This window comes from Carlito syrichta, unplaced genomic scaffold, assembly GCF_000164805.1.
Source record: "Carlito syrichta isolate Samal-C Ts95f unplaced genomic scaffold, Tarsius_syrichta-2.0.1 Scaffold301670, whole genome shotgun sequence".
In the NCBI taxonomy this organism is placed as follows: Eukaryota; Metazoa; Chordata; class Mammalia; order Primates; family Tarsiidae; genus Carlito; species Carlito syrichta.
In genome coordinates this window covers 188,990-215,321 of record NW_007245766.1, presented here as the reverse complement: position 1 = coordinate 215,321, position 26,332 = coordinate 188,990, and the positions used below count along the sequence as shown (strand labels likewise).

General features: G+C 32.7%; 1 protein-coding gene across 3 annotated transcripts in view; it reads right to left on the bottom strand.

Annotated features, from left to right (window-relative positions):
* Positions 1-16,701: 16,701 nt before the first annotated feature.
* The window catches only part of CDH10 (cadherin 10), a 176,988-nt gene continuing 167,357 nt past the window's right edge, over positions 16,702-26,332 (bottom strand). For all 3 annotated transcript variants that reach the window (XM_008055097.2, XM_008055094.2, XM_021710931.1), the window contains 3 exons: positions 22,622-22,730; positions 21,002-21,253; positions 16,702-17,749 (listed from right to left, as the gene is read on the bottom strand). In XM_008055097.2, coding sequence (XP_008053288.2) covers positions 17,259-17,749; positions 21,002-21,253; positions 22,622-22,730 — 852 coding nt within the window. In that variant the 3' untranslated portion in view covers positions 16,702-17,258. The remainder of the gene's footprint in view (positions 17,750-21,001; positions 21,254-22,621; positions 22,731-26,332) is intronic.

The window sequence follows — 26,332 nt, the reverse complement described above, 5'->3', positions numbered from 1 at the left end:
ATACCTTCTTGCTAAAAGATACTTATGATCATCTCAGCCTTTCAGGAGTTGGAACTTTTTTTTACCAAAGGAGAGTCATGTCTTGATGTTGAAAACTGTTGACTCATCAGGGTGGTGATTATTGAAGATTGCAGTGGCTGTGGCAATTTTTAAAAATAAGACAACAAAGTTTGCCTCATCAATTGACTATTTTAGGAAAGATTTATCTATAACATGTGATGCTATTTAACCAACATTTTACATACAACAGAATTTCTTTCAAAATTAAAGTTAACCCTCTCAAACTCTGCTGCTGTTTAATCAACTAGGTTTAAGTAATATTCTAAATACTTTGTTATCATTTCAGCAATGTTTACAGCATCTTCACTAGGAGTATAGACTTCTCAAGAATCCATTTTCTTTGTTCAGCCATATGAAGCAATTCCTCATACACTCAAGTTTTTTTTACAAGATTAAAGTAATTCAGCTGTATCTTCAGTTTTCCTTTGTAATTCTAATTCTATTGCTGTTTTCACCATATCTGCAGTTATCTCCTTCACTGATGTCTTTAAAAAAGTCATCGATGAGAGCTGGACTCAATTCATTCCAAATTCCTCTTAATGTTCCTTCCTTCCATGAATCATGAATGACATCTAGAACAGTGAATTCTGATTTTTGGTTTTTTTTTTGAGTTGGAGTCTCACTCTGTCACCCAGACTGGAGTTCAGTGGCCGCTCCCGGCCACCGCAGCCTCGACCTGCTGGGCTCCGGCGATCCTTCCGCCTCAGCCTTCCAAGTAGCTGGAACTATACAGGCGCGCGCTACCACGCCCGGCTAATTTTTTGATTTATTGTAGAGACGAAGTCTCGCCAAATTGCCCAGGTGGGTCTCGAACCCGCGGGCTCAGGCAATCCACTCACCTGGACTCCCAAAGTGCGGGATTACAGGCTGAGCTACCGAACCTGGCTAGAATAGTGAATTCTTTTCAGAAGGGTTTTCAATTTACATTGTCCAGAAATTGTGTTTCTTAAATAAAAGTACTTGAAAGTCACCAACTAAATAATATAGAATGTACTAAACTGACAGAAATAACATGCTATGCTTTTGAACATGAAACTGTGTATAGACAGAATAATGGCTCCAACGTCATCAACTTCTTAATTACTGAAAGCTGTGCCTATTTATTTTTAACACGACAAAAGAGTAAGGATGCAAATGAATTAAAGTTTAAAATTAGCCTACCTTAAAATAAGGAGATAATCCTGGATTCTAAGTGAGCCCATTGTAATCTCAAGGATCCTTAGTAATGGAGAATAGAAACAGAAGAACAAGTAAGAAAAATGTGATATGACGAGGATTCAACTGATGGATTTAAGTTATAGGAAGTGGACCATGACTAAAGAATGTAGGTAGCTCCTAGAAGCTGAAAGTGGCAAGAAAACAGATCCTCCCCTATAGCTCCCAGAGAGCAATTCAGCCCCAGGGTATGCCTTGATTTTAACCTAGTGAGACCCATGTCAGACTTCGGAACTACTGAACTGTGACATAATAAACATTTGCTATTGTAAGCCAGTAATTTTATCAAATAGCCATAGAAAACTACTATAAAGTCTTTCAATGAAATGCCTAAGTTTAGCAAATATATTAAACAAAATCTGTATATATCTATGGTAAAAGAGAAAATGCAAATCAAAATATTTCAGCCTATAAATATTACTCCTAAAACACATACATGTATACACACATACCTACACACCAAAAACAGTAGTAAGTTTTATTACCACTACTTGAATAAATATTTTTAAAAAAAAATTCTGAGATTTTTAAGAATATAAAAAAAAAAAAACCTCTCCTCTGAGGTGAGGGGATTTGCTTGAGACCACAGTTTCCAGAACAACCTGGGCAACTTGGAGAGACCTCATCTTTATAATAAATCAAAAAAAAAAAGAGACTGGGCATGGTAGCACATGCTTATAGGTCCAGCTACTTGGAAGACTGAGGTAGAATGATCACCTGAGCCTAGAAAATCAATGACCACTGCACTCCAGCCTGGGTAACAGAGTGAAACTCCAATTCAAAAAAAAACAAAAACAAAAAAAAACTCTCCTAAAATCAGATATGCAAAAATTAAGACTAATAGACAAAACTTGAAATCATGTAGACATTTCATTGAATTCAGAAAGGTAAAGGAAAACATTAAAAATATTATAATTAAAAAATTAAGAAATTGTCACATGAAGACAGATTAAAATGGAATTTAATAAGGCCAATGTACAAGATAGAATAAAACAAGAAAAATAAAAATAAATTGAAAGGCTCAGAAGTAGTAGTTGAAATGAAGACAAATGAAAAAAGTTAATTACCCATAGAGTTGGAGATTCTGAAAAAGAAAAAAAAAAAAAACAGACTGCATGAATGTATAAAGATAATCTGAAACAAATCTTTTAAAAATAACTTTTAAAAGTTTAAATAAATCTACTGAAATGGCCGATGAGTCACCTTGGGAAAATTGGGTTAGAAAAATTAATCCTGAGAAATGTTTCAGTGAAAGTTATTGACTTTATTAAACCAAAGAAAAAAACTCTTGTACACCCTAAGTAAAAATACAAAATTAATTTAAAATGTTTGAAAATTAACCTGGCATTTGTTGAATGGTACATACAAAACCAAGCCATGGGTTAGTACCATTTTCAAGAAATTTGGGAAACAAAGAGCATGCCAAAGACTTATATTTAGCTGTACTGCCCTTCATGTATAATGGCTTCAAGGATAAAAATTCAGGTATTGCTCATGAGTATTTCTTCAGGACTCTAGAGAATAAGCTTCATTCAAAGAGAGATAATTGGAGAAATTTCAGCAAAAAATGGGTTATAAAATTTATATTTTTAAAAATGGCTTATTAAACTATATATAATTTATATAATGTTATGTATGTTATATAACTTAAATATTTTAATTATATTATGTTAATATATATTTTGTGTGCCAAATTTATATGTGTGTGTGTATATACATATATATAATGCATCTGTAGACACATCAGTGTTCTTCAGAGAAACAGAAACAGCAGTGTCTCTATATCTGCATATATAGATATACACACACATACACACTCACACACACACACACACACATACATATGTTATTTAGATATATAACATAATATATCTAAATATAGAGAGAAATAGATTTATTATAAGAAGTGGCTCACACAATTATGGAGGGCAGGAACTCTCACAATCTGCCATCTTCAATCTGGAGAAGCAGGAAAATCGGTGATGTAATTTAGCTCAATTCTGAAACCATGAGAAATAGGAACACCAATGTCCAAGGGCAAGATAAGACAAATTTCCCAGTTCAAGCAAAAGAAAATTTGCCATTTCTATGCCTTTTTGTACCATTCAGGCCCTCAATGATGTGATCTGCTTTACTCAGTCTACGTCAAATCTACATCAAAAACACCCTCACAGATACACAAGGATATAAAGTTTACCAACTATCTAGGCATCTCTGAGCCCAGTCAAGATGGCACACAAAATTAATCCTCACAGTATATAATTACTACATGTTCTGAAAAAATATTAAAAAGATGCACTTAAAATGTGGGAGAAGAACCAAAAAAGAAAGGGGAATTTAGATACTATTAAAGTTGATATACCAGGAACAAAACATTAGGTAGGAAAAATATAGTGCTATATAAAATGGTAAAAATAAAAAAAATCCACTATAATCAAATAAGTCTTTCTAAATACTAAGCATATTTTCAATGCAAAAACAAGTGACAACACATAAAGACAGTAAATATAATCAATAAACATTTTAAATTTACTATAAGCAATAAGCATAGAAACATAGTATGCACATTCACACTATTACATATATAATAATATAATTAATATGACATAAGATAATGCTAGCACAAAGACTAAAGAGATAATTCATATTTATAAAAGTGAATGAGTTTAATTCACCTATTAAAATTAGTTCATAATATAAAATACCATTCTTTTTGAATTAAACGTAATCATTTTACATGTTTGAATACTAAAAAAAGACAAGATTCAAAGAGTATATAGTCATAAAACAGTTTTATTATAGACAAAGGATAATACAGTAAAATAATAACCAAAATCTTCAGTGTATTTTTTTTTGTTCTTTCATCTTTGGGAAGCTTGTTGTGAGCATATCTCAAATAACCACTAGAATGAATGGGAAGAACCCTGGCAATAGGAAACCTAATTTCTCATGATGAAGGTCTTTTTATATCAAGGTAGTTATGTTGGCACATTCTGCCTTGAGTAGTATATGTCCTTCCAAACACACAGGTACAAACCATGAATCCAATTATTTTTCTTAAATAAAGTTGACAGGCTGATATATGCTGTTCTGATATAACTTCCCAACCGTGGTTACAAGAATATTAACTAATTTTAATTAACAAATTTCATGCATTGGCCATGAATCATTAGCTCTGGAAATAGTCATATGGTCAATCTAGACCAGTTAATATTAGCCCATGCTATTGCAATTTTGTATATAAAAGACATATCAAATCAAAGCAATCAAAAGGCCTACAACAAAAGAATAAGAACCATACAAAATGTAAATAATAAGAAAGCAGAAGTTGCCATACTGATACCAGGCAGGTAGCTTTATGTATAAAAATTAAATAAAACAAAGAAGAAATGTTTATAATGCTAAAAGGATTTACAATGAAGATAAAATATTAATATCTATGTAGCAAACACGAGAGTAATCACTTATATAGAAAGTACTGGAGATACAAGGAGAAATAGAAACATGTTGATAATAGACTTTAATATTCCACACTTAATTACAAGAAAGTTCAAATGAAACAAAAATAAAAATGTAGACGATAGATAGATTGATAGATACATTTAAATAGAATAAATAAAATTTGAAAAAAAAATTCTTAAAAGTCCATGCCTAATTATAAAGTGTATACAGGAATAAAGTATTATTCTTCTAATTGATTGTAACTTTGACTAAGTACAAAATTAAATGTTACAGAACTTGTTACATGCCATCAAAAAGGTATTACTCATCTACTTTTCTAATTAGTAAATACCTGTGGTGACCACAACCAAATTTATTTTTTAAAATTTCTCTAAAAGTTAAGAATAAATGGTATAGTAAACTGAATCTGGCACAGGAAAATAATTTTAAAATCCATTAAGCTGAGAAGTGTTTGCGTTATAGTAGATGTGAGGGTAAGAAGAAACTATATCTACATATTGTTATAGATATATTTATTCTGCTATCTCAAATCTATGCATATCTACTAAAGAAATATTTATGCATTTTTTTCTTACTCACTCTTCAATCTAATATCCCCAAGTTCAGAAAGCTACCAAAGGACACTCATCTTTCATGGAAGAAATCTTCTCTGCCTCATGTTTTTCTTTTTTTTCCATTTCTAGTACCTTCAGTATACAAGTATTCAACCCTGGGTAGAGGTGGATATAAATGTGTGGTCAGTATTTTTGAATAAAATTATTCTGTCCTCTGTCTGAATCTAAATTTCTCAAGCAGACAAGTAAAATTGAATTTTCAAAGTTTCATATCGGAGTATAAAGTCTAACAGAGAAAAACTAGAGAAAGTCTATCAAAACTTCTCTCAACCTATCCATAAATACTGGAGAACTGAGCGATTCGTAACAAGTAAAAGGAAACATAGACTCATATATTTATTACTCCAAAGGACACGCCACATATTTTCAAAATGGCAAAAAATTGTCCAGAATCCCTGATCTAATTCTAAGTTGGGCTACTCACAAGTTTCCTTTATTTTACTTCTCTATTGATGAGATTGTGATATCCCTCAAAAGTCATAATCTCACTAATACTAAATGCCCCTTATAAATTTTCTATTTATTTTCAGTGAAATAAGGCTAAGATTGTATCAAGTTCCGAAGTTTCCTTCTGAAAATGTTGTTCTCAAATAGGTCTCAGTATTGTTTAGTGATTTCTACATTCCTCGCGTCATCTGTTTCCCTAGTCTGCCATTGACACAGGGTTTGCTCGCCAATGACTCCCTAAGAATCTCACACTAGATAAGAGATTTAATTTCATGAACAATACATGATTGAATAAAAGACCTAATCTCTAGAGACAGGTGGCTTGTATTCAAATCCGGGTCCAATTTTTATGAAAATTGTAATTTTGAAAAAGTTGCTTAAGTTCTTTACACTTCAGCTTCCTCATATGTAAATTAAAGAGTAATAGCAATGTGTTGTTCCTTCTTATTTATCATATTCAGTGCTGGTAAGCTGTTATTTCCACATATCTTATACAAATATATAGGTATATAATATGGCATATATATTAATATATATATAATTTAAAATTTCACAAGATAGCAAAGAATTACCCCTAGCCAGATAAATAAGCTGAGCTCTTACTGTTTTTGTTAAAGGAAGTTGCAGATTCTGATAAGATAAACATTTGTTTTGATAGCCTCACCTGGCCGTGGGAACAGATAAAAACAAAGGGCCTATGAATGTTGTAGAAAAAACTGGGAACCCAGAGGACTACCAAGGTAAAAGAGAACGCAAATTAAGTCTGATCCTGCCTTCCTCCCTACCTACCAAAAGACTACAGGAAGGATTTCCTTGACCTTGAGAAGGGGAGTCAACAGAAGAACAGGCAATCATGTCTGAGAAGTAATAGCATGAGACTACATTCACGTGGACTTACCCTGAAGAGTCATATCACCTGAAGAGTTAAAAAAGTTTCAAGTCCTGATTTAAGTAGAGAGGTATTCTTTTTTTGACAAAACTAAATTCATGGAAGAAATGAATTGAGAAATGCATCTTTATTCTAAACCTTAAATTATTCCTACAAATAATTTTTTCAAAGGCAATTACCACCCAACCTACTAAGATAACTTCAGAAAACAGTATTTTGAAACAAAAAACAGCAGAAAATGCAAAAATAGATTCTCAAAGCCTTTAGATATTGATCTCATTAGCTGAAACCATGAAGATTCTCCTATCTGCTATGAAGAGAGCATGGGATAACTAGTGGATTGCTGGGTAACTGTTGTTATCAGAATGAGAAAACAACAACAACAACAACAACAACAAACCACTTCAGTTGACACAGATGTACAAATTTATAAGACAGAGTAATTATATTTGTTATAAGTTACTGAGATCATAGGGCTGTTTGTTCTGCAGCATTATTATAGGCAATCCACTTTGGGGGAAAGAGTTAACTGATATTGTAAACAAATTAGGGAAATAAAAACATTTTTGTTATCAGTATTTTTTTCTTACTAGTACCTAACTACTTCTATTTCATCAAACAAAAGTATTCTCAATATATCTGTATTCATTATAAGTTTTATTATTCCCAATGTAAGTCAATTTTAAAATATACTAGGGAAAATTTCCTTGATTTTGAATTATATTTATCCATGTATGTTCACTGATATTCATTCTGAGTTCAAATATAATCTGAATCTATTAGAATTCTTAGAAAATCAGCTTCAATTACTCTATTATAGAAACATTGACTATATACGTGGTTCAAATACAAACTTCTTTCCAAAAAAAATTTCTTAAGCTAATTCTCCATAGCAACACTGTTGCTAAAAACCTCCTCATTATCATTACTACTCTGAGATATCAAGATTGATTATTGGATTCTTGACAAAAGTAGATGTGAGTCTAATAGCACTAGCCTTATCACTCAGTCATTTTTGTGTCCCAGATTCACTATGTAATAGGAGTAGAACTTTGAGCAATTGTATTCAACTTCACTATTCCTGGAATTTCCTAATATGTAAATAAATATGGTAACACAGAGAGTCATCCTGACAATAAACAATGTATATGTAAGACAATAAGTAATCCTGGCACAAAATAGTCAACTAAATTTTAGTTACTCTCTTTATCATGATCATCACCAACATCACCAACTTTTTTACTCATTATTTTTGTTATAAATTAGATATATTATTAAGATTATGATCAATCCGGACATGGTGGCTCATACCTATAAGTTTTTGAAGCACACATATTAAATATAGTGTGTATAATTGGTATGTTATATATTTACATCTACCTCTAAAAAATGATCAATCTGGACGCGGTGGCACACGCCTATAATCCTAGCACTTTGGGAGCCTAAGGTGAGAGGATTGCCTGAACCAACGGGTTCAAGACCAGCATGGGCAACATAGTGAGACCTTATCACCACAATAAATAAAAAAATTATCTGGGCGTGATGGTGTACGCCTGTGGTTCCAGCTACATGAAAGACTAAGATTGAAGGATCATGTGAGCTCAGCAGGTCGAGGCTGTGGTTGCTGTGAGCGTGCCACTACACTCTAGCCTAGGCGACAACGTGAGACTCCTCCCCCCCAAAAAAATGATTCATGTTTTAAGATATTTTGAGAAGAACCTTTGTATTTGTCATTATATTTCAACAAAATTGTAAAAATGTATCCTAGTGAATATATCAAGATACAAAATTAATTGTGTTCCATATTCTCTATTAGTAATCTGCAAGGATTTTAATTTTTTAGACATAGACATTAATATAGACATTATATAGACATTAATTTTTAAGACATAATAAGGTTATCTTTAAATATCTTGTCATTTACTTTGTCAATAAAAAATAAATTTCACTTTTTAAATTTCTGTCTCAGAAATAAAGTTTATAAAAGAGTGTGTCAAGCTTGTGTTTCCTTCCATCCAGTCATCTCCATGCTGTCTGTTCAGGCTATCACTTTTGGGAAGATGATGTAAGAAAGTTCAATATATAGCTGGCATAATTGTGCATGGCTGCTGTCAAGAATTCCTAGGCAGAGACTGTCATCTTAAAAGGTTACTGTGACATTTCTAGAGTATATTTTTTCAAATATGAATGAAACATGTTGCCTTTTTGGTTAAGGGTGGGGAATGCATGGAGCCTGACATTTTCCACACTGCCAAAATTAGAAAACAATGTATTGGAATGCCAAGATTAATCAATCATTCAACAAGTATTTATGTGAAACCTACTTAGGTGCTCAGTGCACAGCTGGAACTAGCATTTTATCAAGTTGAAGTGTTTAACCACAGGTAACCTAAAAAAATAAGGAATTGCTTTAATCTCAATTATATAAACCTGTCAAGAGAATGTACCATTCATTTATGGAAACTAAGTATTTATATGCTTTTGGATGGATATTTACATAGTCATAATTAGTATAAATGCAGGAAAATTCTGACTATAGAAAAATTTAACTATTTGAAGAAACAGAAATACAAAATTTTATTTGTAGTTAAGATGTCAAAAAGTAATTACAAAAAAAAAAAATCATTGCAATGCTGAAGACTTATCCTTCTAAAAGAATATTAGAACATACCAGAAGTAGAATCAATTCCTGGATTTGGCTTTTTGTTTACAAAGATGCTTTGATGTTAACAAAATACTTGAGAAAAGACTTACTTAAGCTACATTAGCAGTAAGAATAATGAAATAAAGACAAACTGTAACACAGAGGCATGAATTTTACACATTGGGAAAAGCTAATTAAATTCCCTTTGTAAAAAGAGAGAGGCAAAGATCATGGCAAGAGTCTTAGGCATGCTTCTAAATATTTCACATTGTGTGGGAGGTTTCTTCAGATAAATTTGGGAATGAGGTTGCTGTGCTATCCTTCCTGTGGCGTTGTAAATGTCATGTTCCAAATTCAGGATAATTCCACAGCTGGAAATTTTTTTTTTCAAACTGTCTACCAGTTTTCAATTATGTGTCTGTTAATCTTTAATCCTTTCTTATATAAATCCTTTAATTTAATAGAGTATCCACTGTGCTACATTATGTACTCTCTAAAATAATCTTATTTATAATATGAGCAGAAAATAAGGTTGAACAAATGATTTTTATTTGCCTTTTCATTTTTTTTTCTCTAATTAGATTTGTGGAGTGCCTTTTTTTCTTCTTCTTTTGCCTAGTTAGTTGCCAGATCTGAAAATTCACTAATATAGTAAGTTCAGCATGGAGGTAAGAACCATATTTGCAGTCTTAAAGAATCAATGAGAATATCAGGAGAACTAGATACAAATTGTAATATGTATAATACATGTTGGAATTGAGCGAAGTAAATCAAGTTTTGTTAGTGTATATATGTGTGTGATATCTATGTGTACACCCACATATATACACACATATAATTGTACTGGTATATATAGCTTACATATAGTTTTGCTGATTTTAAAAGAGTTTATATTTAAAATGGATTCTTATTTTTGTTTAAATCAATAATGTACCTTTGGCTCCAGGCATCTTAGCTCATTCTTGACAATTCTCTCAGCTCATTTCCATGGTTTTGTTGTAGGCTCTTGAGTCAAGCTAGTCTCTAGAGTTTATGCCTACATAAGTTTCAAGATTTTTTTTTTTTTTTTTGCAATCAGTAACTTGGGGCATTTTGGCAATATCAGCAAGTGAAACTTGCTACAAGTAATCAAGAAAATAAAAGTTTAACCCTTTATACCTAGTAATGATGGCCTGAAACAGACAACAAAGTAAATAAACTTAAATATTAAACCTTTAGGAGAGGGAGCAGGTGTTCTTAGGACTGGGTCATCTGTTTCACTTCAACATTCCCTTTCATCATAATCTTTCTCAAAACTTTTTCTGAACCATGGTCCCTTTATTCAGGCTTTTCTCAGTATTAGACTATTAAGCTCTCAAAAATTGTGGCCCAGACTCCAACTACACACAACAGGCCTGAAAAGATAGTCATTCTTTGATACTAGCAGTTATTTTCTGTTCATTTACACTATCATTATCACTGGCACTTTGCCAATGTTCCAAACACATTTACAGTGCTTTGCATTTCTCAGTTTCATGTGTCTTTTAAGATTTATTTCTAATTTTCTAAGGCAATTAAAAATAATTCCTGGCTATTATTTATTCTTAAAATAGTGGTCCAGCACTGTGCTAGTTTCTAGAAGCAAAAGAATGTTAGAAAAGGAAGGAAAATTTCTAAGGCATCTCCTATAACTTTGAGTAGGTCACTATCTAAACAAAGAGACATAAATATTACATACATATTATATGCATACATAGATACTTAAAATTCAGTATGTGATAAATTTAATAGTAAATATATATTAATTCTCCCAACAATTATTTATTGAACACCTAGACTGATAATTCTATGTATTGGGTTATCATAGTGACCAAATTGACAATTTGTAACATATGCACAGGAATTTTACATTCTGTCTGAGGGAGACTGAAAATCAGAGGATACAAGTAAGTTGTATAACATGTTCAAAAAGTGATAGTGCTAGGGAGAAAATAAATGCAGTATAAAGAAAAATCTGGCCAGCATTTTGGGAGGCCGAGATGGGAGGATTGCCTGAGCCAACGGGTTCGAGACCAGTCTGGGCAACTTGGCAAGACCTCATCTCTACAATGAATCAAAAATTAGCTGGGCTTGGTGGCACGTACCTATAGTTCCAGTTACTTGGAAGACTGAGGCAAAAGGATCACCTGAGCCCAGCCGGTTGAGGCTGCAGTGGTTGTGAGCATGCCACTGCACTCCAGCCTGGGTGACAGAGTGAGACTTCAAGTGAAAAACATAGTCTGATGGAGAACTTGGACAAGGTAAGGAGACAAGCTGGAGGAAGCGGGAGTGGTCAGTGTGAACACAGGAAGCCGGGAAGGAACAATAACGAAGGGGAAGCTGGATCTGGTGAGTAAGTGGAAAAAGAGCAAAAGGTCAAAAGGGGTCGGGAGAGGTTTTATGGCTATTATAAAAAGTTTGTCTTCTACACACAGTAAAATGAGAAGTGACTAAAGGCTTAAAAGAGAGGATCAACTATATAGGAAATTCATTTTGAAAAGATTCTTCTGGCCTCAATACTGACAGTAGAGTGTAAATGGGGAAACACGGGAAGAGGTAAGTTAGGAAGTTAATTGCTCTTAATAATCAAGGGTGGAGGTGTTGGTGGCTTGGACTAGAAATAGAAATGGTGAGAAATTGTAGGATACTGCTTCTCAAAGGATGACATACAAGCAGCCAACAGACACATGAAAAAATAGTCTCACTAATCATCAGAGAAATGCAAATCAACACTACAATAACATCTAACTCTGGTAAGGATGGCAACCATTAACAAGAGAACTCTGCTACACTGTTGGAGGGAATGTAAACTCATCCAACCTCTATGGAAAGTAGTGTGGAGAATTCTCAAAGAACTAAAAAATGAGCTTCGGTATGATCCAGCAATTCCTTTCTTGGGAATATGCCCAGAGGAACATAAATCACTCTACAAAAAAGATGCCTGCACATGCATGTTTACTGCCACAGTAGACACAACAGCAAAGATATGCCCATCAAAGACAACCCAGATGCCCATCAAAAGGGAATTGGATAAAGAAAATGTGATACACATACACAATGGAATATTATGCAGCCATAAAAAGCAAAGTCATAGTCTTCACAGCAACATGGATGCCGTTGGAGGCCATGATATTAAGTGAACTATCACAGAAACAAAAACTGAATACCGCACGTTCTCATACATAAGTGGGCCCTGAACACTAGTACATTAGCATAAGGGTGAGATAAGCACTCAGTGGGCACAGATAGGGGAGGGAGGGAAGGAAGAGGGAGCAGGGAATGTGGCAACACAATGGTTATTTGGTTCACTACCAGGGAAAGAGAGGACCAGCTAGAAGCTTAAACTTCACCTGTATGCAGCCTACTTATGTTGCAAACTTTCACTTGTACCACACAACTCTAAAATATAAAAGAATGAATGAATGAATTTAACAATTTGGAGGGCAGATTTGCAAGAAATAGTATATACAGTGTGACTGTAAGGTCACAAGGCTTGAACCTTTTTCATCAAGGGGAATAATTGCCAATCAAAGTTGTAGCAGACAGCAAGTGAAGCATATATGAAATATGTTTGGTGGGGAAATTTGTGATATGTCTAGGAATATGTCAAGTATAAAATGGTCCTATCATAGCAGCCATATTTGAAATTTTAGATGAAATCAAGACTTAAGTCATAAGTAAGCTGATCCCAAGCTTTAAAATGATAATTAAAAGTGCTACAGCAATGAGAAAAATATTGTGACCTGAGGTCTAAAGTGCTGGGGTTGGGAAAAGTATCATTATTTAATGGAAATTTAGAATTGAAATGCTCGTGAAAAATTGACAAATAGAAGCAACATGACAATTTTTGTTTTTTGCTTTGGAAAGATTACTAATCTAATTTTGTGTTTCATTTTTGTTCATTTTTGTTTTGAAGAACAGAAGGCTTGGTAAGCAAAAGTGTATATGAGACAGAGTGAAAGTTTGGAACTGTTACACTAACAGTGGTCGAAATGAAAAATATAAGAGGCTCAACTACAATACTGTAGTACTTAGCAGGTTTACTAATTAATTTATTAATCATGTATGCTATGGTAATATTAAAATATTGGATAACTTATTGTAATAACTAAAAAGAATGTAAATGCATGCAAAAACTGACAGGATAGTGCTTTATGAAGACAACTGGGAGCACTGAAAAAAAGGCGGGAAATTAAAGCATATTTACACTGGAAGAATCAACAGTGAAAGAAAATGATGTGGTAGATACATGGAAAATGACAAAGTTCAATTAACAAGGCCTCTATTCTAACTTAAGCAACCATAATTGATGAGAGAACTGGTGAATGACTAAAGATAATATTTAGAGACTATGTTGGCAATATCTAAAAAAGTATTTAGTATTATGAGTGAGTACCATGTTTCAGGTACTATGCTTTGAGGAAATAGTGAAAGGAAAGACAAGTTCCATCCTTGAATTGAAGAAACTCACAAGATTTTTATTAGTTTCATCTTTCCATCTTGTATACCATTTTGTCATTTTTGAGCATATATATACTTTGTTATACAATCATTGCTTAGGAGCAGTTTTCGTAATTTAGTCATTTTTGTATCCTTTGTTCTACCAAAAAGATTTTAAAATAAAATAAAATGAACTTTATCTAATTTTATCCTTCAAAACACTTCCAAGGTAAATATTGATCATGATTAAGAAGCAAGTTCTGAAGGAATACAGAAATCACTCTACTCTCCTGTCCCCTTATTCATCTATTTGAGCACAAAGACCTGTAATAAGTAAAAGACTTCAAAAAGTAGTTCAAATTTCTTTTTAAATAGATAAACTTAGCAGAAATTAATTCAAGTATAACAGTGTGTATGTATATTTTTAAACCAGAAAACATGTGAATGATTTGCTAGAATGTTTTATGGAATCAGTCTATAGTTATGGTTTAAATGTACATGCATGTGTATATTATATAGATATAAAGTATATATAGACACTTAGGTAGATATATTGCTAAATAAATACAGATATGTAGATATCCATAATCCTTAATTGCAGATATTCAATTTTTTAAAAATTTTAGAAGATCCTAGACGTATAATCACTCATTGTATATGCATGTAAGCCTACCAATAAATATCTGCAATTTTTGCAGTTATCTAAGAGTGTCTACTTAACATATACAGAGGAACCTCAGACAAAGTGTATGTATTTACTATTGCATGAACTTTCTTGGCTATTTTGTTGATAGTATAAACAATGAGCATTAATCAACTTAGTTACTTCTAATGATCAGAAGATTTGCAAATCTTTTAATGTTAATCTGAATAGTTAACCCCTGGAAAAGGAAGACAGAATGATTTCTTTATTCTGTGTTTTAAAAGATCGATATTAGTAGATGTTAGGTATTTTGCTATAAATTCAGTGCTTTTTTGATAAATATTTTGAAATTTAAAACTTTTATTAATATAAAAATTACACACAAAATTTAATTATGTGATTTATTACATTTCTTATGTTTAAAACATTCCTTGATTTTATAGTAGATGTTCAAAATATATTTGATGAATGAAGGTATAAATAGATGAATAAGTGAAAGCTCCACATTTGTTCAATAAAATCAGTAATATGATACTGAGAGTTTCTCCTCTCTCCATATAAGAGATTTGAAGCATAGAATAATCTATATATAATTCTTTGGGAGAGCACAATGCCAGGAAGATTACTGAGTGCGTTTAAGTAGGTCTTCATAGATATACATTTTCAATTTCAAGGTCACCAAAAATTAATTTTGAATATATTACCTTCATCATTAATAAATAGAATATCTGTTACTGAACAATTACTGTACAATATAGACCTTATATTGATAAAGTCTGTTATTCAATCCCCTTAAAGAAAATATTTGAAAACATGATTTAGATGGTGTTAGATATCAATTCTTTAATTAAAAAAAAAAGAAAAAAATGTCAGGGCAAGTTATTGTCACTTTGAAATGATCAGAGTGAGGATAATTAAAAATTCCAATTATTAACATTTAATATTAATAAAAGTAATGAATGCTAGAAAATTTAAAATTAATTTCAATCAAATGCATTTATATTTTGAATCAAAACTAATGTGAAATGCTCATTATATCTTGTTTTATTTTTCATTGTTTACTAATTTTATTTATAATGAAGAGTCCTTGTCAGATATTACCTTTTAGTTCAGCATATATGATCAAATATTTTTTTGTTCGTGAAACTGTCCTGTTGACAGCCAGCCTTCAGTATCATGAATGGGATCTTGGAATAGAGGAAGTCTGCCAAATGAGGTCTGATGTGTCACTTAGTCTTAAAACGTGACTGCATTTTTAACTAGACCACATAGGCTGTTTTTCTTTTATAATTAGACTAGTAGAAAAACTAAAATATCTGTGGTCAGAGTAATGTGGGTTCTTTCTGCCTGGAAGTTGGGGAAAAATTACCATTTAAGAAGACTGAAATAATTAATTCTGCATTAAGGAGATGTCAATATTGCCCCTGATGCACTCCAAAGGCATAGCATTTTCACTAATTAGAGAGCACACAGATCTTTGGTGTTATTTACAATATACTCAGCAGGGAATGTGACTTCCCAGTCTAGGCCCAACAAAGTATTCCATTTATGAACAAATCACATTGTGCAACTTGAGAAATAAGGAATTGGTGTCAGCTAACCCCAACGATTCTTAGGAACTCTGGATAATTAACTGCCAGAATTTTAATTTATTACTATTTTTATTTTTTTACTTTCTGTGGAATCATTCATTGACAGAAAAGCAGACTTTGTTACAAACAAATGTATCACACATTTTTAAAAACTTGACATAATTGCAATGCTGTGTCTTAATGGAATATTCAGCACCATTACTGCCATACTAGGCATATTCAAAGTCACCATGGGAGGTAAGTATATTTTCCATTAAAGGATTATTTCAGTCTGAAATCTGTCAGAACTATTATTGCCATCCAAAAATGAGAAAATGTTTTTTTTTCTTTCGGATATTATTTTCTGGATATGAACAAAACAAAATTGCTACATTGCTAGTGTCTTGGGATATTTAGCATAAGGATGGCCATGTTTTAAGTTAGCTTAAATGACAAATTTTTATGTATTCTATAAATGACTGTGACTTTTAATATGAAGAGTTTTTCATATATCACAGCATAACAAGACTCACTGAACAGATAAATTTTACCTAAATCATATTAATTTGCCTAGCCCTTTCAATTCTAATAATAATGACATTGTGTTCTTACCTTTATGTAAGGTAATTCTGTATCAAGATAATTAGTTCACGAGGAAAGTTTTTCATCCTAGGGGGAAAGAAAAGCTGGAAACAAAGTAGTTGTAAAAACTGGTTTATTTTTTAAAAATAAATACAAAAATATAAATATAAAACATTAGCAGATAGAATCTGATGAAATGAAATTGCACAAACGTTTGTATACCAGGTTGCATATCACACCTACTAACACCACATGTACTTTTTTTTTAAAATTTAATGTACAGAACAGGATATATCTTAAAATTTTTCTTCACCTTTTTAAAAGCTTCATTTGCAAAGGGACATGTATCTAACAGAAGCGGTTTGCTTGTGAGGTTGCTTAAGGGAGAACTATCCTGTTCATGTTTCTGAAATGATCATTTATTTACTAAGATGGACAACACTGAATTTCCATAGCTTTGGCTCTTGGAAGTGATTAAATAAAATGTCATATATATTCCATGAGACATCCTACAGGAGAGAATTAATGTCATTAATGAACAAATTAAGAAGTAAATGGGAAAAAAAAGAGTGCTGAGTGGCAGGAAGATTCTCCTGAATATCAAATATTGTGAAGTGGAGACAGCAGTGGGTAAAGTTACTTCCTCTTGTTTGAACAGAACATATATCCTAGGTTAAGAGTCTTTATCACTTTCCCCGCCACCATACATTTCTGCTAACTTATTAAACCGAGGGCCCCATTCTCGGAGGTAATCGTAGTTTTGGTCTCCTTCAGTAGTACCTGATTCTAATGAACTCAGAGATTCAGCAATGGAATCATTTCCTTCATAGGCATAGGTTGCAAGTGAGTCGTATGGAGGTGCGGTGGGGTCAAGGTCATGCTCTTTTAGCCTTTCATTAATGAAATCCCGGACGTCCGTGTTATCCGGAGCTGTAGGAGTCCTCCGTGGGATAAATAACGTTTCTGGAATAATATCTCGCCGGAGCTTTTTTTCTTCAATAGCTGCAGGATTCCTCAGGGTGCCAATATCAAAGGCCTGGGTGTCTTCCTCGCCACCACCTTCATCATTATAGCTCACGATGTTGTCTCTGATATCTTCTTTAGACAAGATCAGAGGCTCTTTTTTTCGCTGTCTTTTCAGAGCTGCAAACAGTACTACTATAACTTGAAAAAAAGACAGGAGGATACATTAGAGGTCCATTCAAAGCACTATGAATATAGGAATTTAAGTTACTTAGGCTTTCTATAAAAGGTTAGAATTTAAAATTAATTTTGTACTTCTGACAATTTTTTGGAAGGGAGGGGATAGTAGAGAAGATGTTGAATGGTTTAGCCAGAGAGGTTGGTGTTTAAGATCAGTGTTTCTATTTTTTTTTTTTTTTTTTTTGAGTTGGAGTCTCACTCTGTCGCCCAGACTAGAGTGCAGTGGCTGCTCCCGGTCACCACAGCCTTGACCTGCTGGGCTCTGGCGATCCTTCCTCCTCAGCCTTCTGAGTAGCTGGAACTACAGGCACACGACCACACCCGGCTAATTTTTTGTGATTTATTATAGAGATGAGGTCTCGCCAAGTTGCCCAGGCGGGTCACGAACCCGCGGGCTCAGGTAATCACCTCAGCCTCCCAAAGTGCTGGGATTACAGGCTGAGTCACCCAACCCGGCTGACTAGATGTATCTTAAACGACACATCCTCTTGTTTGAACAGAACATATGTCCAAGGTTAAGAGTGTTTATCACTTTCCCCTCGTAGTGTATTTCTCCAAGTAGAAATGTGTATTGCTCAGAAAGGACACTTCGCCACTTCTGTGAGAAAGTAACAATAATAATAATATAATTTAACAATGATTTTAATAATCATAATAATCATGATAACATAAATGATAGATGAAAGTTTATGTCAAACTTCTCTAAATGCATTAGAGCTTGCCACCTTTATTCAATATCTCCAAACATTTTGGTTCTCATTTTTAAAATGATTTGAAGAAACAGAAATGAATTTAATTAGACAAGAAAAAGAAGGAGGAGATCTTACTTGGTATTTACTTAGTATAGATATGAAGAAGTATCCATACAGGTAGTTGGCGTCTATGACTAAAGGATATGGGATATGTTATGTTAACATATGAAAGGGTATTAAGTTATATTTTCTGTTTTTATTAACATCTAATGCTCAGAATGGTTTGTCATTAACCTTGGTAAGAGGGTAAACAAGGAACTTCTTTAAGGCTATAAAAAAGAAAGTTTTAATCCATTGATAAGTGGCCTAAACGTGACTTAAAAATAAACAGGGAGAGACAGAAAAAAAGTTTATTCTTCAAGTATTTGATAAAATGTTATATTGCCTAAATGTATGAATTTATGCACATCCAAAAATTACTGATATAAAGATTTTAAAGCTCAGATTGTTTATTATCAATTAAACAATCTTATCCCCAGTAACAATCATCTAATAATGAGAATAATGAAAACTAACTAAAATTGTCTCCAAGTCCAAGTTCATTTCTTTGCTTCTTGAAATGTCAGATACAATGTTTTTGTCACAGGAATACTCATAAAAATAGTTTAAATACATGCAACTAGACAGCACATTTATTATAATTTTTAATTGAAAAGCAGTTAAAAGAAATTTGCTCCAGATTATAAAATTAGCTATCATTGTTTCGGGAACAAGTAAACCAGGTTTAATATTAATATTAATAAAACAACTATTGTAATATTATTTCAGTGAAAATCTAAGGCAGTGAAACTTTTCCAGCCATAATAAGAAAAAAAGTGAAAATAAACTTTATATTCTCTTGAAAAGTTGTATATACAGTAACTAACAGCAAAATAGCTTATCCACTCAGAGATTGTGTGAACTGGAAAATGTTTTGAATATTCAGTTTCATTACATATAAAAATAAAAATAAAAACCCTCCATAGGTCATATTTTTTATTGGATGAAAAAAAGTTGTAATATGGTGCTAATTACAGAGTCCAACACACATTAATATTGTTCTTATTGGAAACTTTCACTAAAACACATATCTTAACAAAATAAGTTTGTCTATATAATTTAAAATATTAATCCTCAAAATATATAATATAAATATGTATATGGATTCAATTACTATAAAGACCATTTTTAGCTTTTCTTCATATATTTATTATATTAATGGAAATTCAAATAATAAAAATTAAATTCTATCAATTCTCACATATTCTATAATATAAAATCAAGTTGTTTTATGCTTTGTGTACATCAAAAAGTCTTGTTTTGTCTTACATTCCCAAATATCAGATTATGTAAGGCATATTTTTAAATATGTGTATTTTCATTTCCTGAACAACATAAAAATCTAATCTACAATTGCTCATTTCATCTATGAAATGATTTATCTCGCAAGAGTAATTTACCTTTTAGTTGTTTAAAAATATAGCTGAAGTGTTTATATGCTATGATATAAATAGAAAAATGGAATATTCTATAGAACAAAGTAGATATAATCAAATACACTATAGAAAGTTGAAACATTTTAATCCATTTTTGCAAGTCCTAACTTCATATAAAAACTTGCTTTCTCTATAATCATAAAAATATTGCTACAATTTATTGTAAGCATTATTTTAAAATTTGAGCTCTAGGCTGAATCAGTTTACTTTATTTTGTAAGTATGAAAATTAGCAATAATTAAGTTTAGGTATGTTGATGGTAAGTGCTCTATATCAAATCAAGGTTTGAATTGCCATTCTAATAAATGTCATCAACTCATCCCTTGTCTTTGTTTATTTAGTCTGATTGAGATCTGTTGATATCCAGCTTCCAGAGTTGGGAACTGAAACCCTACTATTCTCTGTCTCCTTCAGATCCTACTCTACTCCCATATAGGAGTTTGGCATATGATCCAGAAGGAAACAAACAATGTCACACAATCTGTTACTCCACTCAGGAGAGCAACAATGGGCCAGCAGTAAAATAATTGGGCTGCTGGCCATTGATGCTTCTTCCATCATTTGTTCACTGGACCTAAGCTTCAGGGAACATTTAGTTCCATCAAAACCTTCAACATGACTGGCAAGAATTGCAGTGGTCCATCTCAACTTTCAAGCTCCTACAAAAACCTTTCTGCACTCATTCCTTTTCTTTGTCTAATATAGTATAGTGAAAGATAGTTGTTTTTGTTATTTTGATTTATGTTTGAATGAATTCTAGACCCTTCTAAGTGAAGGCCCATTACTACAGGCCCTACAATAATTCTTTATATATTCTGATCAGATAAAATATTTTAATACAAAGAATATGCCATAGTTAATGTGTGCATGCCTCTATTGGATTTTGGGGTCAGTTTAGGGAGATATTTAATAGCAAATTTTCTTATTTAAAAATGTACTAGAGCATATAATTTTAGGAGAAGCTACCATTTTCTTTAGTTTCTTACCCAGCAGAATGATGATGCAGAGGAGGATGGCGATCAAAGCCCCTGTGCTGAGGCCGGCAGGGAGGAGCAGGGCTTCAGCGCTGCATGACTGCATGTTGCCTTGGCTGTCACAGGCACACACTCGGATGGTCAGCGTTCCTGTGCTGCTCTGAATTGGGTAATCATTGTCTGATATCACCACAGGCAAGAGATAGGTACTGATTTCATGTCTGTTGAATCCATTTTTTCTGGTTAAAATTCTGGCCGTATTATCTAAAATAAATTTCCAAATATTAGAAGTGGTTTGAGACAGTAGATTTGTTTCGGCCTGATAACCATGATTTGATATATACATAAAATATGTTCATGTGAAACATAAAATTTATATGCATTTTCCTATAAATGTGTATAATACAATTAATATATAGATAAGTTTAGAAATTGAACACTATTGATCGCTTATGTATTAGGTTTTCACATAATACTTTGATAGTCTTCTCAAAAAGGTGAATTTTTTAAATTATATATATATATATATATATATATTTTTTTTTTTTGAGTTGGATTTTAACTGTCACCCATGCGGGAGTGCAGTGGCAAGCTTACAGCCACCTAAGCCTTGACCTGCTGAGCTCAGGTGATCCTTCGACCTCAGCATTCCAAGTAGCTGGAACCACAGGCGCATGCCACCACACCCGGCTAATCTTTTGACTTATTGTAGAGACGAGGTCTCGCCAAGTTGCCCAGACTGGTCTCCAACCCCAGGCTCAGGCAGTCCTCTCACCTCGGTCTCCCAAAGTGCTGGAATTATAGGTTTGAGTCACCACGCCGAGCAAATTGTGAATTTTTAAAAGTGAATCATTTACTAAAATCACACCGATAATAACATTGTTTTTCCAGTTTTCAGAAAACCTCTTTTTCATACCAAGAGGAAAATCATATTAAATGCTTTTTTTTCAGGTACACAGTCACACAGAACACACATTAATCCAATATTTATGAAGAATATATGATTGAGTAAATTTTAAGCATTTTTGCCTTTTTAAAAATCAATAATGAAGTCAGAAACCAAGAGTCACACATCCTGCCATTGCAACACTCCATTTACAACTATGCCTTTGCACTGAATTCCCTCATGCTCATGCTCATTTTCCTCACACTTCTTCTAGGCCTATTTGGCTTTGATGAATCTGCTGCTACTAAATCTCAATGAAGTTTGCATAAGAGTCTTACTGAGTCATTTCTCTGCCTCATATGTTTTATCTTTTTCTTATGGGAATTGACGATTTCTACCCTTTTTAACCTTTCCAATACAATCCCTTTTTTATACCCATAATTATTTCATCTAGTTTATTATCTTTAAAACTGTAGAGAGCAAACATTGTCAAAGAAGACTTTATCTTTCAAGACAATCTCTTTTTATATACTCATAGAGATAATTATTTTATCTATTATATTATTTTTAAAACTAAAGAGAGCAAATATTGTCAAAGAAGACTTTTACTATATAATTAAATACATGATTAAAACAAAATGTTCCTCAGATCAATAATATACAGCATATATATTGTAATGGTCACTTTAGGTGAAATTTATTGCTACTGTCATCCTATATCAAAATGAACAAGTTTTAAAATTTACCTTCATTATCCTGTACTGTGAAGTTTGGATTGACAGCAGCTAAACTGAAGAAAAATTTCTGTCCACCCAAAGGGTCATCTTTGTCTACTGCACTTATAGTCTGTATGAGCTGCAGAAGAGACAAGAAGATATGTCATCAAATATCCATGAGTGTAATTTGCTTTGTAATATGAAATTTTTAACATCTTAATTTTGTATAACAGTTTTTAAAATAATTGACTTTTGTGTGCATATATCTTTGAATTAATCCATCTTTTTATTGTTACTTTGATTTGAATCATAGCTCTCTTTTTTAATTTTTCTCTTTTTCTCATTCTTTTATCTCTATCTTGTTGATATTACACATTCCTTCAAAATAAGAAATGGAAATATTATATTCTTTGAGGTTTTATTATTTTAAATATAGTTGTTGAAATGAGTAAGTTGGGCAATTCCTTCGGGTCCCCTCCCAGTGTGGGAACTTTTCTGTCCTCTTAAAAAAAAAAAGAAATGAGTAAGTTATGTCACATGTATTTAGATATGGATCTATAAAAGTTTGTCTAAAATCAGAAAAATGTAGGAAATTTTTTTGATTATGGTTTTGCTCCTCCCTAAAAGTAAAGAGGAAATATTCAAGGAATACAGAGATTTTATATGTAACATTATGCATTTCTTTTAGAAGAAAGTCTTAAAAGTTATTATTGACTTTAATAGTTATTATTGACATTTGCACTTCCTCTTTTCTTTTTCTTTTTTAAGTTGGAGATGGGATCCCACTTTGTTGCTGAGGTTGATCTTGAACTCAAGGCTTCAAGTGAACCTCCCACCCTGGCATCCTAAAGTGCTGGGATTACAGGCATGATCTACCACACACAGCCCATCTGCACTTTCAATAAAATGAAATTGTATTTTCAAAATTCAACATATGTCTAGTATGTGGGAGTGGTTATGTTACAGTGGTCAACACTGATTTTAAGGCAAGAGATAATATAAGAAGCTACCTGGTAATGAAGTAGACAATTTAACAACTTATCCATAATCAGATCGCTGCTTTGGACATATTATATGATTAATTAATATTTTATACTATATATAATAATATGAATGTAACAGATCTATATTTTTGCATACATATTTTATTATTTAACTTATAAATATAATGAAATTTCTATACTTTTCAATATCTTAATTTTTAAGAGGGCTTTAGAAGTTGTTAAATATGTACACTAAAGCCTACATAAATGGTCAAATTTGTGCTTCACTACAGGAATACATTTTTTACTGCATTAACTTAATATTGGGTAAAAATATTTGTGGCTAATATTGTGTTGGTTTAACAAGTGATTTCAAGTTGTACACATTCTATACGCCATTGACAATTCCATTAAAAATGCAATGAGTTAAACTTCTATTCACTCAGTGTTTTGTACTTATCACTAGATTTCCAGAAAGATTTAGTAGATACCAAAAAGGTTTAAAACAGAAACAAAGTGAATTGGGAAAATTGTGTTTCTCATAACCTGGTATGTTACAACCATTGTAACATTGTTTCAACAATATCAGTCCAAGTCAGCAAAAGACTTGGAAAACTGAAATGGTATTCTTCCGATTATGAGTATATTTTGTTTTATTTTTTTATTATTTGTGTAGCTACATTCTTTTGTCCTTAGCTTATATCTCTTGACATTTTTTGAAATTCCATGTAACATTTCAAATAGTATGTATAATTACAAATATATCATATTTCCCGGGTATATTGAGTCTAAAGGATTAAAAATACAAAGAGAGTAAATACTTCCTAAAAATACTGTTATCTGTTACTAATTTTGTGAAACATATATAAGATTTCTGATTGCATAACTACTCGTTTTCTGTACTCTCTCTTAATGGTGTTTGTGTGATATAGCTTTATACTTCAAATTTTGAGATGTTTCTGAAAACATTAAGAATAAATTTCACATAATTGAATTACATTTGTTATACTTAAATGTTCTTACATTAATATATATTTTTATGCATATCATTAGCATGGTAGAAATGCTAACATAATATGTTGAAATGAAAATATTCTAATGCTATTTGTAACTCTTAGCCAATCATTAGTCCAGGTTTTATATTTTTAATATTTGATAAATATTATTAACCATTTTTTATAAAGCAATAGTAAATGTTAACTTGTGAAAAAATTATATAAGATAATGGAAAAAATAAGGGCATTATTACAACTATTCTATATTAGATTACTTTTCTTAAAGTGTCTTACAGCAATAAAAATGTGAGAAATTTAAGGCACTAGCCAATTTAACTATAACACTATTCATTTATATTTATTTTTTATTTTTTTGAGTTGGAGTCTCACTCTGTCACCCAGACTAGAGTGCAATGGCCGCTCCCAGCCACCGCAGCCCCGACCTGCTGGGCTCTGGCGATCCTTCCGCCTCAGCCTTCCAAGTAGCTGGAGTTACAGGCATGCGCTACCACACCCGGCTGATTTTTTGATTTACTGTAGAGATGAGGTCTCGCCAAGTTGCCCAGGCGGGTCTCGAACCTGCGGGCTCAGGCAATCCAGAGAGCTTTTTTTAAAAAAAGGATTAACAGTTTTAAATCTTGCTTTGGTTAAAAAAATTTTGGTAGTGGAATAAGATAGAAAGTTGTTTTTAATGGGAGGTAAATTACATTCTTTCTAAACTAGGTGATAGAAGTGGATTAACCACATAGGGAGAGGATGGGGGAAGGATAATATAGGGAGCTTCATTAGCAAACACTTAGCAGTGAATAATTCTTTTGAGGGTGCGTGGTAATCTAGTTTTGAAAATAATGACTGTGGAGAAAAGGAAACCCTTGTACACTGTTGGTGTGAATGTAAATTAACACAGTCATTATGGAAAACAGTATGGAGAGTCCTTAGAAAACTAAAGAGAATTACCATGAAATCCATTAATCTCACTTCTGAGAATATATTCAAAGGAATTGAATCAGTGTGCTGAAGAGATATCTATATTCCCATGTTCATTGCAGCATTATTCACAATGGCCCAGGTGTGGAAACAACCTACATGTCCATCATCAGATAAATGGATAAAGAAAAATGTGGCATATACACACTATGGCATACTATTCGACCTTTAAAAGGGGGGGGAAATCTTGTCATTTGCAACAACATGGATGAACCTGGAGCATTATACCAAGTGAGATAAGCCAGGCACAGAAAGAGAAATGCTACATGGTATTTCTTATACAGTATATAGAATCTAAAATAAAATGAACTCTTGGAAACAGAGAGTAGAATTGCAGTCACAGAGGCTGAGGTGACTAAGGGATTGAGGGGAACGGAGAGATGTTGGTCAAAGAATTCATGTTTACGTGTAGATTAGGATACATGTTTACAATTGGGAGGAATAAGTTCAAGAGATCTACTGTAAAGAATGGTGACTATGGTCAGGCACTGTGGCTCACACCTGTAATCCCAGCACTCTGGGAGGCAGAGGCAGATCGATTGCCTGAGTCCAGGGGTTCGAGACCAGCCTGGGCAACTTGGCAAGATATCGTCTCTGCAATAAATCAAAAAATACCGGGGTGCAGTGGCACACACCTGTGGTTCCAGCTACTTGGAAGGCTGAGGCAGAAGGATCACCTGAGGCTAGCAGGTTGAGGTTGCAGTGTCACTGTATTCCAGCCTGGGTGACACAGTGAGACTTTGACTCAAAAAAAAAAAAAAAAAAAAAAAAAGGGA